This window comes from Mauremys reevesii, linkage group 9, assembly GCF_016161935.1.
Source record: "Mauremys reevesii isolate NIE-2019 linkage group 9, ASM1616193v1, whole genome shotgun sequence".
In the NCBI taxonomy this organism is placed as follows: domain Eukaryota; kingdom Metazoa; phylum Chordata; order Testudines; family Geoemydidae; genus Mauremys; species Mauremys reevesii.
In genome coordinates, this window is record NC_052631.1 from 7,486,105 (window position 1) to 7,500,780 (window position 14,676).

At 57.5% G+C, this 14,676-nt stretch overlaps 1 protein-coding gene across 2 annotated transcripts in view; it reads left to right on the top strand.

Annotated features, from left to right (window-relative positions):
- EEF1AKMT4 (EEF1A lysine methyltransferase 4) overlaps window positions 1–14,676 on the top strand; it is a 36,347-nt gene that overhangs the window by 4,002 nt on the left and 17,669 nt on the right. For both annotated transcript variants that reach the window (XM_039489271.1, XM_039489272.1), the window contains exon 2: window positions 10,220–10,503. In XM_039489271.1, the coding sequence (XP_039345205.1) occupies window positions 10,220–10,503 (284 nt within the window). The remainder of the gene's footprint in view (window positions 1–10,219; window positions 10,504–14,676) is intronic.

Below are 14,676 nucleotides of genomic sequence, written 5' to 3' on the forward strand. Positions count from 1 at the left end.
GACAATAGAGTTAACAAGCCTGTTGCCTCTGGGGAGACACATCCAGTTTGAGAACTGCAAAACCTAAGCATCTCTGATGGTATCTTCTAGACTGAGCACTGAGTCCCATTGGGTAGGTAGAAAGATTAACCCAAATCTATACAGAAGCCCCTGGAACCCCATGAGATTGGGTCCCTAATCCATGAACTATTGGACATGAATATATTGTCTCGTACTATAGAACTAGAATTTATAATCCCTATTCCATGTTGAGACATTATAACTCAAAGATGTATCTTAATTAAAACTATCTTTTTTGGTTGTTTTCCTCAAAAAGCATTTCATCAAAAAGTCTGGGTTTTAGTTAATAAATCAGTGCGAGAAGATACCACAACATCTGGAAGGAAGATTATGGGATTGTTTCCCTCTGCTCCAGTTGGATGCTCTCCTTCCCTGAGGCTTTCATCCTCCTCAACAGCACAGAACCTGTCAGACCAGGGGTGGGACCGTTGTACTGTGTCCCAGAAAGTCTCATCTCATCTATGTACCTCTCTGTCTCCCTCAGCTCTTCCAGCTCAGCCCCCCTGGTCTCCAAAGCCCGTACACGGTCTCTGAGGGCCAGGAGCTCCTTGCACCGAATGCAGACATATGCCACCTGCCCATAGGGGGGGTAATTCTACATGCTGCATTGGGTGCACTAAACTGGGTCTGTTGCTGGACTCCTGCCTTCATCCTCTTTTTACTCTTGCAGCTCGTTGCTTTGTTTTCATCAGGGGTGTTTTTTGGCGTAAGTTTAAGGAATGTTAGTGTATGTCGCCCCCCCCCCCCCACTCTCCCTCCAAACTACCTCACAAAACTCCCGTTAGCCGCTCCTGTTCCAAAAGCCTCGTTAAGCTCTCGGCCTTGCCTAGCAGGCTGCCAGGCTCAGCACCCAACCAGTCAGCACATGGTCCCCCAAACAAACAGACCACGTAGTATATTTCAGTCCAGCAGCAAGCACAACACCCCCAAACTTACCCCAAGGGTCACGTAATCGCTCTTCCTCCACCTGGAGAAGTTCCTCACAAAGCTCCCCTGTTAGCCCCTCTGCTACATTCTTAACAGTGAGCAGCATCCACCCGACTACGCCAACCAGCTCAGGCCCAGGAGACATCTTCCGCCAGAGGGGCAAGGAAAAGCTCTGACTGCTCGAAAAGCTGCTAACAAACAAGCGATGTCTTTGCTGGTGGCTGGACCTTAGCGAAAGGCAATTGAAGCAGTTTAGGGCTGCACTCAAGGTTTTTCCCCTTCTCTCGCTTTGCCATATTTTGTCCCTGACTACTACACTGAGCATTTCTGTCCAATTTATTCACTGCGCCTGGTGCCCAATTCCCCATGTTTTCTTTAAGGTTTGGGCTAAGCAACAGGACTAAACGAGGGAATGCTGCTATTCCAAAGGGTTACTATGCGTTTGTCCTTCTTTCTCGCCATTTCTTTCTTTTTGGTCACGTGCTTTGGGCCTGTCACTCATGCTAAGATCCAAACTCAATTTAAAACCATAGCTCACCGAGGGCTAATGTGGCCTGTGTTCCTACATGGCCCGAGATGGTGTTGGGTGTGGGTGTGTTTTAACCCTCCCCACCCCCCCCATTCCTGGGTTTTCCACAGCCCCTGCTCTATCTGGCTAGTCAGTCACTGCAGGCACTTAATAAGCCTGATCTATGCTACAGGAAATGCCCCTTGCTGCCACGTGTGCAGGAGGGTGGTGTGGCTGCAAGTGTAGCCAAGGACATGCCTTGCCCAGCCCTGGTTCAGCGGCACCCATTGCTGATGTCCATTGTTGGTGCCAGGCAGGTCCTGAGCCTGGCCACTGGCCCAGCAGGGCGAGTGAGAGGTTTGGGGCTAGTGCAGATCCTCGTCCCAGGGAGGAAGCTGTTTGTGGAGCAGAGGGGCTATAAGATGCCAGCTCGGCTTACGTAGCTTATCCCTCCAAGGTGATGTCCATATGTGCCAGCCCACCCCTTATTCCCCTGTCCCCCCCCAAGACTCGATGGAGGGAGCAGGCCTCTGGCCTGCAGCCTCAGCACCCCATTCCATAGATCATAGTGCAGCCTGTGTGTACACCATATCCGTCTGCGAGGCCATCAAGGCCCCCTTATGCCAGGGTGACCGTGGCAGCAGGGGGTGCATTGGAGACCCTGAATTTCTGCTGCAGAGGTAACCTCTAGAAAACTAGTACCTGCCAATTCCCCCCTGAGCGCCACCAGGGGGCAGCATCACCCTTTCAAGCAGCAATGAGGGTGCTGGATGCTGCCAGCCTCTCCCGTCCAGGCCCTGTTGCGGGCGAGTGCAGAGCTCGGGGTGGGGGCTGCCCCTGTGAGCTGGCTTAGGGCTGGGGCTGCATCCCAGGGCAAAGCCGGCTGGGCTCACTGCAGCAGTGGGTCTGTGTTTGGGGGCTGCTCTGCAAACCCACCCTGGGGGGACTCACTGCCCTGCTGGGGGTGTCTGGGATTGTGATCCCTCTGCTGGCTTCCTTGTGCAGCGTCTCCTCAGTCTCTGGCCCCTCTTCCCTGCCTCCCCTTGAGCATCTCTGGGGAAAACCCGCTGTTCTTTCCCGGCGTGCTTTGCTAATGAGACTCCTGCACTCCTGTCTGTTGCACCCGAGAGCGGTGGGGATGCCTGGGAGTTTCTGCCTGAGACCCCCCCCCAGCCGGGCTTCGCGGTCACCCCTCTGCTCTCTGAGGCTTTGCTTCCTCAGAAGAGCTCACGCGGCCCTCCTCCGCCTGCAGCGGGCCCAGGGCCCATGGGGAGAACTGAGGCAGAGAGGAAATGGGAGAGAACCCAGGAGTTCTGACTCCGCCGATGGCATGTGGGATGGGAACATCCATGGGAGGGAGTTCGGTGCCCGTGGCCCCCTCGGCTAGAGCTGCCGAACCTGTGCCTGGTGTGAGCGGGGATCTGAGGGCTCACGTAGCCCAAGCCGGGCTGGGATTGCTCTGGTGGGAGCTGTCTCCTGCTGCTGGCGAGGTCTGAGGTTACTCCAGGCAGGGCTGGGACTGAGCAGCGCCTCTCCCTTGTGGGCTCTGTGCTCAAGGGAGGGAAGGGGGTTTTGCAGAGGCCCTGAAGCCCTGTGTGAGGGATGGGTCTCCCCAGACTAGGATCATTTACTCAGGGCTGGTCCTCAATCTGTCCTGTGGTGCCCTTCCCTTCCCTCCCCAATGTGCTCAGGATCTGCTGCAGTTCCCACCGTCTTCCTCCTCCTCCGGGAGAGGTGTCCAGCACCACCCCTAGCAGCTGGGGGCTCGGACCTCCTTCAGGGTCTCTCTTCTCAGGCCATTGAGAAAGTTGGCTCCCAGCTCACCCCACTTCAATTGTTGTCCCTTCCCCCTTCCCCCCCGCTTCTCTGCGGTGACGGGATGAAGGCCAGGGCCAGGCACTCCCTTGGGGGCACCTCCCTACACTTCCTAGAGCCCTGGTATTTGGAGCAGACCAGCACCAGGCTGAGCTGCGAGACACCCATCGGTCTGGCTTTATATGGGGCCGTTCCTCCTCCACTGCTCCAGTGGGATGGGCCAGGGAGAGCATCGAAAACCTCCCCACCTTCCTGGGTGGTCAGGATGGAAGATGGGGCTAAGGGCTTGCGACACTTCAGTAACTCTCCCCCCCCGTCCCCAAAATGATACTGGCCTCCTTTGTGAAGGGCTTCGAGCTCTACGGGTGACAAGGACAATGGAAGAGCAAAGTGCTGGTAAGGGTGAGCTCTGGGTTCCCATCCAGAGGCTTCTGTGCAGTAACAATCAAGGCGTTTTCTGGTGGCAGCTGAGGAACTGTCTCCCCTCCACGTGGGAAGAATTCCTCCTGTGGCCCCCTCAGAGTACGTCTACACGGCAGCGTGAGCCCAGGGTTTGAACTCCGGCTCAAACCTAACCCCCCTTCCATTTACATGGACCAATCCAGGGTCCCAGGGCCCCACGGGGGTGGAGGGTTTGCGCCTGACTCAAACTGGGGCCTGGGTTTCAAGCCCTATTTTTTTTTAGTGTAGCTGCAGCCACACTGAACACATGCTCTGGGGGTCTACATAAAAAAAAAAAACAACCACGGGCCGGCCTTCTGTGTCCTCTGGAGAGTCAGGTTTGGACAGTAAAGTTTTCCCGCGCTGCACCACGAACCGAGGGCTAAAGGGGGTGCATTCTGGGACAGTGCTGGGAAGTGGACTCAGGCCTGCAAAATGCAGTGTCGATGCTGGAGCCCCAGGTGGGGACCCAGGTTCAATCCTTCCTAACCTGGGGTTGCAAACGTGTTTAGATGCTCAAGCCCAGGCTCTGCTAGGTCGAGTTCTGCTAACCCCGGGCTTGCACTGCAGTGTGGACAGGGCTTTGACCGAGAGCACGGTCCTTGCTTGTGACAACCCGCTGCGAGCCAGGGGCTTGGGACCGGAGAACAGCCATGGAGGAGCCGGCTGGCACGCGCTGTCTGCGCATTGCAGAGTTGCACGTCCCTCACCTTGGCTGGTGAATTTGCTGACAATCCCGGTGTGCCGACTGCATTGAGGGAGGGTATCCAGGGCTGTTGCCGGTGCCTTTTATTCTGGGCAATAAAATCTTTGAAGATCCATCTATATACTGCAGTGAAACAGCCGTGTCCAGCCCGTGCTGGCTGACGAGCTCACAGGGTTATAAAATTGCAGTGTAGACCGGGATCCTCCCGCCCAAGCCCCAGTGTCCACACTGCAGTTTTATAGCCCCAGCTTGCGTCAGCTGACACAGGCCGGTTGCGGCTGTTTCATTGTAGTGTAGACAGACCCTGAGGGAACCAGCCTGGCCCGTATCTCACATCTAGACCGAACACTATGCTGCGGGGGTGGCTACGAAAGCTCAGTTGGCCTTTGGGGAGCTGAGAGGCTAATGGGAGGAGAACGTTGGTGACCTGCAGGGCCTACAGCGAGGATGCGCTTTCGGGACGTCTGGTTCTCTGTGCTGGCTCAGGCAGAGCCCTGGCCTCAGCACAGCGCTGGAATTGTTCTGTGGTGGCGGGAGCCAGTTTCCAGCAGCCCTTGGCTTTGACTGGGGAGTGGCAGAGCTGCAGCTTCTTCCAATTAAAGGGGCCTCCTCATTCATGGGCATCCAAGTGCCGGCAGCACTTAAGTTGAAATGTGACGTCCGGCTGTGGCCCAGCTTGTGGGGTTTGCAAGAGCCCCCGGCACAATGTGCTGTGACTCCTTCCAAATGGAGAAGACGGCACCTCAGTAGCTCACCCCTTCATGCAGGATGCCTGGGCACTTGAGAAATGACCCAGTAGTGGGGGGGTGACCTACTGACTAGCTGAGCAGCGACCCACAGAGCATCGGGGCTCGGGTGCTGGGGATGCCTAGTAAGGGGGTCTTTGCTGCTTGGCTGGGCAGTGCAGGAGGTAAGACCTGAGTAGGGGGCAGCCATTGCAGGCTTGTGACTCAGGGATGTCTGGGGCATGACTGAACCCGACACAGCAAACAGCTGACTCCTTCTGTGAACATCGAACTCTCCCACAATTGCCGTGGGCCGGGCGGAAGAGGGACGACTGATGTCCCAGCTGCACCTGGTGGTGCTTGGGCCAGCTGTTGAGATGGTCACAAGGGCTCTGACCAGAACACGTCTCACCTAACAAGGCCCCTCGCAAACAATGGGCGAGGGCTCTGGAGGGATTCGCTGGCCTATAACTGAACTGGGTGGAAACCTTGGCTTGAGCCCGTTAACAACAAGGAGCTGTTAGGACACCTGGACAAAGGGCTGAGAAGCCAGGGGGTCTTGGCTAACACAGTGTCTGCTAGTCTGGAGTACAAAGCACAGAGCCTGGAGGAGGAGGCTGGAACCCGGAACCCCCCAGATTTTCCCTGGTGAAGGCAGTTGCATGGCAGAGGGGGCAGCAGGATGGTTGAATGTTTTTAAAGCCCAGCCCTGGCATCTGGGCATGAATTTCCAACGCATTCTTATTTTTCTAACCCCAGCACCTCGGAGCCCTGGTCATGCACCAAGCCTCTGTGGCAATAGGAGCTGTTCAAACAATGGTCCCTGCCCCAAAGAGCTTTCGATTTAAGGATAAGATGAGAGGACATGGATAGATGGGGGAGCACGGGAAAGACTGAGACACTTTGCTGCTGCCTATCACAATATTGTATCAGCAGCCTGGCTTTGGTCGGCACTTCCTACCCAGGGGCGTGTAGCCAATGAAGGGTGGGTGGGTGGGAATTCTCCATCACTTGAAGCCTTTGCCCCAAGAGCAGGTGTCTCTGTCTAGAAGAGATGAGTGGGTGGGTTGGGTGTGGGGAGTGCACTCTATGGCCAGTCTCTCTGCAGGAGGGTGGCCGGAGGTGATTCCCTTCTGGCCTTGCTGTCCAAGAGCAGGAGAGCGCAGCCTCGCCTAGGGTGGGGAACCTGGTCATTTTGGCCAATCCATGCCTCTGCCTGGGGAAGCAATGCACTGTTCACCTGTGGAACTCCTTGCCAGGGGATGTTGTGAAGGCCAACAGTAGAACTGGGTTCAAAAAACCTAGACCAGTTCATGGAGGATAGGCCCGTCAATGGCTACTAGCCACGGTTTAGGGTTGCTACCCAATGCTCAGGGCACCCCTAAAGCTCTGACTACCAGGAGGGGAAGACCTGGATCCCTCCATAATTTCCCTGTTCTGTACAGTCCCCCTGCAGCTCTGATACTGGCTGTGGATGGAGATAGGAAGCAGGACAAGGTGGCCTGTGGTCTGACCCAGTGTGGCAGCTCCTGTTCTTATAAACACGCTCCCCAGGAGTGACAAGACGTGTGTTTTGTGTCTTGGTTTGTAAAGCCTTTGGGGGTGATGGTGGGGGAGGGGGAGACTGGACAGTGCCCACTGCATCCTGCCCCTTGCTATCCTGAGCACAGTGCTTCTCCTGCGAATTAACCAGATCCCCCAGCAGGCCGCAAGGGAAGTCCATCTGGGGGATTTAGCGGGGAGGAGAGGAGTCAAAGCTTCATTTAATTCCACCTGGTGCTTTATCCATCTCTGATCTGGCTGCTGCTGCAGCTTTTAACCTGGTGCCTCCTTAATCCGGAGTTTTCCCCGAGTTTCTGAGCAGGTTCGGATTAACCGGGTCTAATCGCCTGATCCCCTAACAGGATCAATCTATGCGATCTGTGATTAATAGCAGCCAAATCCCCCTGGGGCTGAGGGCTTCTCAGGAAAGGTAGGAGGGGAGCCCACAGGTGTGGGGTGGGGGCTGGGGCCAAGCCTGGTGGTGGGGCTGAGTGTGCTAGGCCAGACCCCATCTGGAGTGGGGAAGGGAGTGCCTCACCCGGTCTGGAGCAGGCAGGGAGCCTTGGGTGGGGGGGGTTCTATGTTGGGGAGACACCCAGAGATGCACCTGCCATGGCCTAGCTGCCACCCCTGCATGAGGCTTGGCTCGGGAGCTGCCCCAGCTCCAGGCCTGAGGGCGCTTGGCCGTCCCAGATGCCTTTGCGGGGAGCTCCCTTGGGAGTGTGGACAGCCCGTTCCCTTCCCTGATCTGCCTCGCATGTGCTAGAGATTCACAGATGCTTCCCTCACCCCCATATCGGTTAAGCCCTGCCAGACGGGGCCAGGATGCAGTAATCTGCTCACTGGCCAGTGCCCTCTGAATCCCAGCCGCATCCCTCCCTGGTAGGTTGGCTCCCCACACAGCTCAGAGGGTGGGCAGGGGGGCAGGAACGGGGAGCCTGGGAGGAGTGTAGGGACCCACCGACTGGCTGCACCCAGCACTGTGACTTAGCTGCCAGAGGAACCATGTAAAGACCTTGGCCGCTGGGGGGGCGCACCATCTCTGCACCCCTGCCTGGCATGCGGGGGGTGCTGGGCCACTGGGAGAGCTGCCCGGTGTCTGCCCTCTAGGCAGGTATGGGGGGTGGGGTGGGCTGCATTGCTGAGGGAGATGCACTGTCTCTGCACCCCAGCCTGGCACGGGGGGGGACTATGTTGCTGGGGGAGCTGCACTCTCTCTGCATCCCAGCCTGGTGTTGGGAGGGGGCAGTACTGTGCTGTGGGGGGAGTTGTTCTTAACGCCCTGCCTGTGCCCCATCTCCCTGTGAGTAGTACACTCGGAACCTGGTGCTAGTGCTGGTGTCTGAAGCCCAGGGTATGGCAGGGATGGCTGAGTCCCTTCCATGTTACCAGAGGATCCAGTTCTGGTGTTTGTGCTGCCCCGAGTGCCCTCCTTGCCCCAGACCACTCTGACAAGGGCAGGCCCCAGTAAATCCCAAAGTGGAGTCTCTCACCTGCCTGACCCGGAGTGGGGCAGGGCAGAATCTGGCTCCTCTTCCCGGGTTCTCTGGTGTTGGGTTCCTGGCCAAACTCCTCTAGTCCCTGGTGAGACTGGCCAGGCTGCCCGTGGAGGACAGAGATCAGCAGGGCTGGGGTCTGTCCCCAGTTGCCATGTGGGATGGAGCAGTCTTTTGGCTCCTCTGCCCAGGCACACCTGCCCACGCGTGTGGACACACGGGAGAGGCGGCGCCCATGACATTCAAATGGAATTTGCAAACTCTCATTAAGTGCAGCTTTGTCTCTAAGTTAATATGACGCACCCATCCCCTCCCCTTCCCAGAACTGACTGCTCTTGGAGTCGCAAAGCAGAACTGGAGGAGACCAGCTGCTTCCCACTGGGGCTGGCCCCTCTGGTGCATTGCTGGTCTCCAGGCCTTAGTCAAGATTTAAACGACCCAAGCGCCAATTTCTGGCCACTCTTTGCCTGTTCCTGGCCCTCGTCTGCATGAGACTAGCCAGGCCCATCCTGATGATGGAGAGGAGTGGAAGCCCCAGCTGAGGTTTGGGGCACAGGAGGCCCCATGCTGGGTCTGTGGCTGGATGTGTGTGGTTTGCATGTGGCTCCAGAGAGGACAATAGTGTAATGACGGCTGCGGAGCCAGCAGGGGGCGCCCAGGCCTTTTTGGTGAGCCCCACAAAAATGGAGGTTACTAGAATCATAGAATCATAGAATTCAAGATCAGAAGGGACCATTATGATCATCTAGTCTGACCTCCTGCAAGATGCAGGCCACATAAGCCGATCCACCCACTCCTGAACTTATTCTCTCCCTTGACTCTGCTGTTGAATGCTCCAAATCATGATTTAAAGACTTCAAGTAGCAGATAATCCACCAGCAAGCGACCCCTGCCCCATGCTTCGGAGGAAGGTGAAAAACCTCCAGGGCCACTGCCAATCTACCCTGGAGGAAAATTCCTTCCTGACCCCAAATATGGCGATCAACTGAACCCCGAGCATGTGGGCAAGACTCTCCAGCCAGACCCTCTGGAAAAGGCTAACAATATCCCAACATTGACCCTTTGTACTAATTACCAGTGTGGCACGTTATTGACCTATTGACTAAACCCGTTATCCTATCATACCATCCCCTCCATAAACTTATCCAGCTTAATCTTAAAGTCATGGAGGTCCTTTGCCCCCACTGTTTCCCTCGGTAGGCTGTTCCAGAATTGCACTCCTCTGATGGTTAGAAACCTTCGTCTAATTTCAAGCCTAAATTTCCTGACTGACAATTTATATCCGTTTGTCCTCGTGTACTACTTCTGAAATCCAGCTTCACCGGTCAGGTTGGAAGCAAGTTGTTCAGTGTTTGGGTCCACGCCCCAGGCTGGGGCCCTGTCAGTCTGAGTGCTCTGTCTCTTCCACAGCACGTTGCGGGGCAAGGAGGCAGGCCCAGAGCTTGCTGCAGAGAGGACCTCTTGTGCCAGGTGCAGTGAAGGGAAATCACTGAGGTTTGCTGGATTAGCTGTGACAACAGACAGGCCAGACTCCTCTGTGCTCCCCAGCTTACTTAGGGGAAGGGAATGTGTGTTGTTGTCTCATCAATCTGGGGGGTGTGGGAGGCTGCTGGGAGGGGGCAGTGGGAAAGTCTCAACCCCCCGTCCCCCACTGGACTTGATACTGTGTGTGACCAAGGCTTGATCTCCTAGGTTAACACCGCCGCAAACGGCAACCCCTTTGCCTCAGAATCTGCCCCTGCATCCACTGACAGTGGGAAAAGTGCATCAGCTGGATCTTGCTGCTAAAATGACTGGCACTGAAACAGTTAACACTGACATTTGAATAGTCTTTTGTAGGTTCCAGAGTTAACAGCCAACTGAGCTGGTTGGGGCAGCCGGCTCCTGCTCACCAGCTGTGAAACACCCAGGGCTCTGCTTGGGGCCACAGAACCACCCCTGCAGTTCATGGACCCATCTGCATTGGTTAGCTCTCACCTGGCCATCCTCCTTTTTGCAGGCTGTGGAAACAGTGCCCTGAGCTCCGACCTGTTCCAGCTTGGCTACACAGATGTCACCAGCATTGACTACTCCCCGGTGTGCATTGCGGGCATGCGAGCCCGCTACGCCCAGTGCCAGGGCCTGCAGTGGGTGGTGATGGACGCTCGGGACTTGGCCTTCGCAGACGGCACCTTCGACGTGGTTCTGGAGAAGGGCACGCTGGATTCCATGATGGTGGTGGAGACGGACCCCTGGAATGTGTCGCCTGAGACCACAGCGCTGCTGGACCAGGTGCTGAAGGAGGTGAGTGGGTAGGACTCCGAGGTCATTAGAGGCTCTGATCCCCTTACCGCGGTCAGGGCAGTGTAGGAACAGACTTGGGCCCAGCTGGGAGGTGGACTCATATCCCCGGTGCTGACACCTTGACACTGGCTCGTGCAAGCATCTGGCGGTAATGGCTGGCCTTGGTTGGAACGGGCAATCAAGTGCCCTCGAAGGGCAAGGCCCTGTCTCCGCCAGGCTGTGAAGGGGCCGTGTGTTAACGCTTGCCGGGCATGGTGGACACGCAATGTGAATGTGTGACAAAGCTGGGACTGAACATCCCTTCCACTCCCAGGAGAACGGCCTCGGCTGCCTGACTGCTCCAAAGCCAGGGGCAGAGTTGGCCTGGCCCAGCCCTTGTCCAGGTGGGAGCCAAGCGGCGTTGGGATCAGGTCTTGGCTCAATTCTGTGCTCTCATCTATGGGTCTGGGGGAGCTGCCTCTCCCCAAATGGGCGTGCTAGTGACTCCTCTCCATACAGAGCTCTTCCACTACCAGCATCTCCCCCAGCTACCGGGGCACATCCCAGTCATTCCTCTCCCCTCCTGGGAACTGCTGAGCAGTGAGACACTGGAGTGAATGCAGTGTCCGTGGCTTGGCCCAGAGACCTCTGGCCACTGGTGATCTTGCTCTGCCCCGGGGCTGTGTCCTGAGGTTGGGGAGGGGAGATGCTCTTGTGTTCCTTGCTGGTCTTTCAGAGATGGCTGGTTTTGGCAGGGCAGGGATCTTGGTCCACAAACTGCCGGATGGGCATCTCTGAAGACAACACCAGGAAGGCAAAAGCGGGTGTGGGGAACTGTGGGTCGAGATTGAGTGGCTTCAGCAGAGCTGGGAGCCCAGGGCAGGGATGGCAGAGGGGGCTGGAGATTGGCACAGAGGGGCACCGGCAGAGCTGGGGAGGGGGGAGCCCAGGGCTGGGACAGCAGAGGGGGCTGCAGATTGGCACAGAGGGGCACCGGCAGAGCTGGGGAGGGGGGAGCCAGGGCTGGGACAGCAGAGGGGGCTGCAGATTGGCACAGAGGGGCACCGGCAGAGCTGGGAGGGAGCCCAGGGCTGGGATGGCACAGAGGGGCAGCGGCAGAGCTGGGGAGGGGGAGCCAGGGCTGGGATGGCACTGCGGGGCACCGGCAGAGCTGGGGAGGGGGAGCCAGGGCTGGGATGGCACAGAGGGGCACCAGCAGAGCTGGGGAGGGGGGAGCCCAGGGCTGGGATGGCACAGAGGGGCACCGGCAGAGCTGGGGAGGGGGGAGCCCAGGGCTGGGACAGCAGAGGGGGCTGCAGATTGGCACAGAGGGGCAGCGGCAGAGCTGGGGAGGGGGAGCCAGGGCTGGGATGGCACAGAGGGGCACCGGCAGAGCTGGGGAGGGGGGAGCCCAGGGCTGGGACAGCAGAGGGGGCTGCAGATTGGCACAGAGGGGCACCGGCAGAGCTGGGGAGGGGGGAGCCCAGGGCTGGGACAGCAGAGGGGGCTGCAGATTGGCACAGAGGGGCACCAGCAGAGCTGGGGAGGGGGGAGCCCAGGGCTGGGATGGCACAGAGGGCACCGGCAGAGCTGGGGAGGGGAGCCCAGGGCTGGGACAGCAGAGGGGCTGCAGATTGGCACAGAGGGGCACCGGCAGAGCTGGGGAGGGGGGAGCCCAGGGCTGGGACAGCAGAGGGGGCTGCAGATTGGCACAGAGGGGCACCGGCAGAGCTGGGGAGGGGGGAGCCCAGGGCTGGGACAGCAGAGGGGGCTGCAGATTGGCACAGAGGGGCACCGGCAGAGCTGGGGAGGGGGGAGCCAGGGCTGGGACAGCAGAGGGGGCTGGAGATTGGCACAGAGGGGCACCGGCAGAGCTGGGGAGGGGGGAGCCCAGGGCTGGGACGGCAGAGGGGGCTGCAGATTGGGACTGGGGCTGGGTGTGGCCCCATGGCTGGGACTGGCTCCTTGGAAAGAGTTAACTCTGCGGTTTTGGGACTGTTAAGGGTGTGAAATTCCTCTTCCCTGTTCTTCCCCAGTACAGTGACTCATCAGGGTTGCCATGGTGATGTGGCCGCAGAGCCTGTTGCCTGCGTTTCAGTGGCTCACCCTTTGATGCTGTGTTTGGGCCAGTGCCAGCTGGGAAACTGGCAGTGGCCATGGGGGCAGCAGGTCCCTGCCTGGCTGTTGGTGCAGGTGATGAGAGCTTGGCTTCACTCTGCCTTGTGGGGGAGCAAGAGCCAGGGGGAAGCTCCGGTTGTGTGTCAGGGGAACTGCCTGCCAGGAAGATGGAGCTGGCTATGGAATCTCCTCCCAGGGAAGGTCTGGCATAGGGGCATTGCACTGGGGCTCCGGAGACCTGGATTCTCTTCCCACCTCGGCCCTGGGCAAGTCACTTCCCCTCCCACCCATTGTCCGATGTGGCTGTAAATTCTCTGGCTCAGGAATGGTCTCTCGCTGTCTGTGCAGCGCCCAGCACCGTGGGTCCCTGCTCTCAGTTGGGACGTCTGCGTGCGTCACTGATCCACAGGGCTAGCGTGCCTCTGACCTTTCCGGGAGGGCAGCCCACATAGCGCTAGGCCCTCGGCCAGCACTTCTTATGAAAGTCAGCCCCACAGCCTCACTACCCCGATCATGGAGGCTAGGTCCATCAATGGCTATTAGCCAGGATGGGCAGGGATGGTGTCCCTAGTCTGTGTTTGCCAGAAGCTGGGAATGGGTGACAGGGGATGGACCACTTGATGGTTCCCTGTTCTGTTCATTCCCTCTGGGGCACCTGGCATTGGCCACTGTCAGAAGACAGGATACTGGGCTAGATGGACCTTTGGACCTCTTACATTCTTATGATACGGGCGCACTGGCTAAAGCACCCCTGTGTCTCCTTGTGCAGCAAGACTTTACTCCTTTGGCAACAATGCAACGCGCAGATGTTCTGTCTCTTTGCAAAACGGCTTTTTCACAACACACCAAAATATTTATTAGTCAGCTGGAATACAGCGTGTAAGGTCCTGAGGTTAGGACTCGCATGTAAGTTTTACCTTGCTGCAGCATTACCTGCCTCTGTAGCCCAAAGCATTCAGCATCTCATCTTTCCCTCTCTGGTAGCCAATTCTTATACCCACTCTGAACACCTCCACCTTCTGTTTCCAGTTACTCAGGACGGGTCCGCGTGTCCTGCTTCCCCTAGCTGCCAATCCTTCCAAGTTCCTGTCTGGTCCTTGGCTTTCCATTGACTCTCCCAGGCACTTCCATCCATGCCTTGACAGTCTCTGATGGTTCATTGGAACCAACAACCCAGCCATGCCTCTTTCAGCCCTACCAGGTTTCCAGACGGAGCAGGTACAGTGAGGCAGTGTCTACACTACAGAGCCTTTGTTGGCCTAGCCTCTAGTGTAGAGCCAGTGTAGGCTGACAGGAGTTTTTCATCCCGTATATGAACACCACTTCCCTGAATGCCATTAGCTAATTCTTCTAGCGGCAGGGCTGCATCTTCACGGGTTGGGTTGGCATTGCTGCGGCGGTCGGGGCTGTGGCTTTTTCACTCCTCTGACCATCCTGGCTAGGCCATGCTTAAAGCTTTAAGTGTAGATCAAGCCTAAGTCTTACACGTTTTTTTTCCTTAAAATTTTTTCCATGTGCTGCTGTAATGCAGATGATTCAGTGAAGGGCTGGGAGCCCTAGCCTTCCCCAATAGGGGATGGAAGGGCTGGGCCCTTTGATTGAGACCTCTGGAGCCAGACTGGCTAAAATGCTTGCAAGGTCTCTCTCTTGCCCTGGGGGTGGGACTGAGTGGGGTTACTCCCGTTTTAACTGTGCTGCATTGCTCGGGGGGAGGTGATCATGGTCCTTTATGCTGAGGGGATAGCAAGAGGGGGTGGACCCTGAGCAACCCTGCCCCAGGCAGGATCACTGGCATTGGACCCCCGGGTTCTTCCTCCTGAGTCAAGTGAACCTAGGCACTAGGCACAGAAACGGGAAGTATTAGAAGCCAGATCCCATCCCCACCCCGTCTGATTCCTGCACTTCGATCGATGGTGTTAGCTGGGGACCCCCCTTGCAAAGGGAGATCTGCCTGGCTTGTTCTCCTGGCTGCCTGTGGAAACCCTTGTCAGTATTGACTGGGCACTGGTGTTACCATGGGGACGGGTGATGCCTCCAGCCTAGTATTAATTGGTGCTATGGGGAGATGTGGCTGCA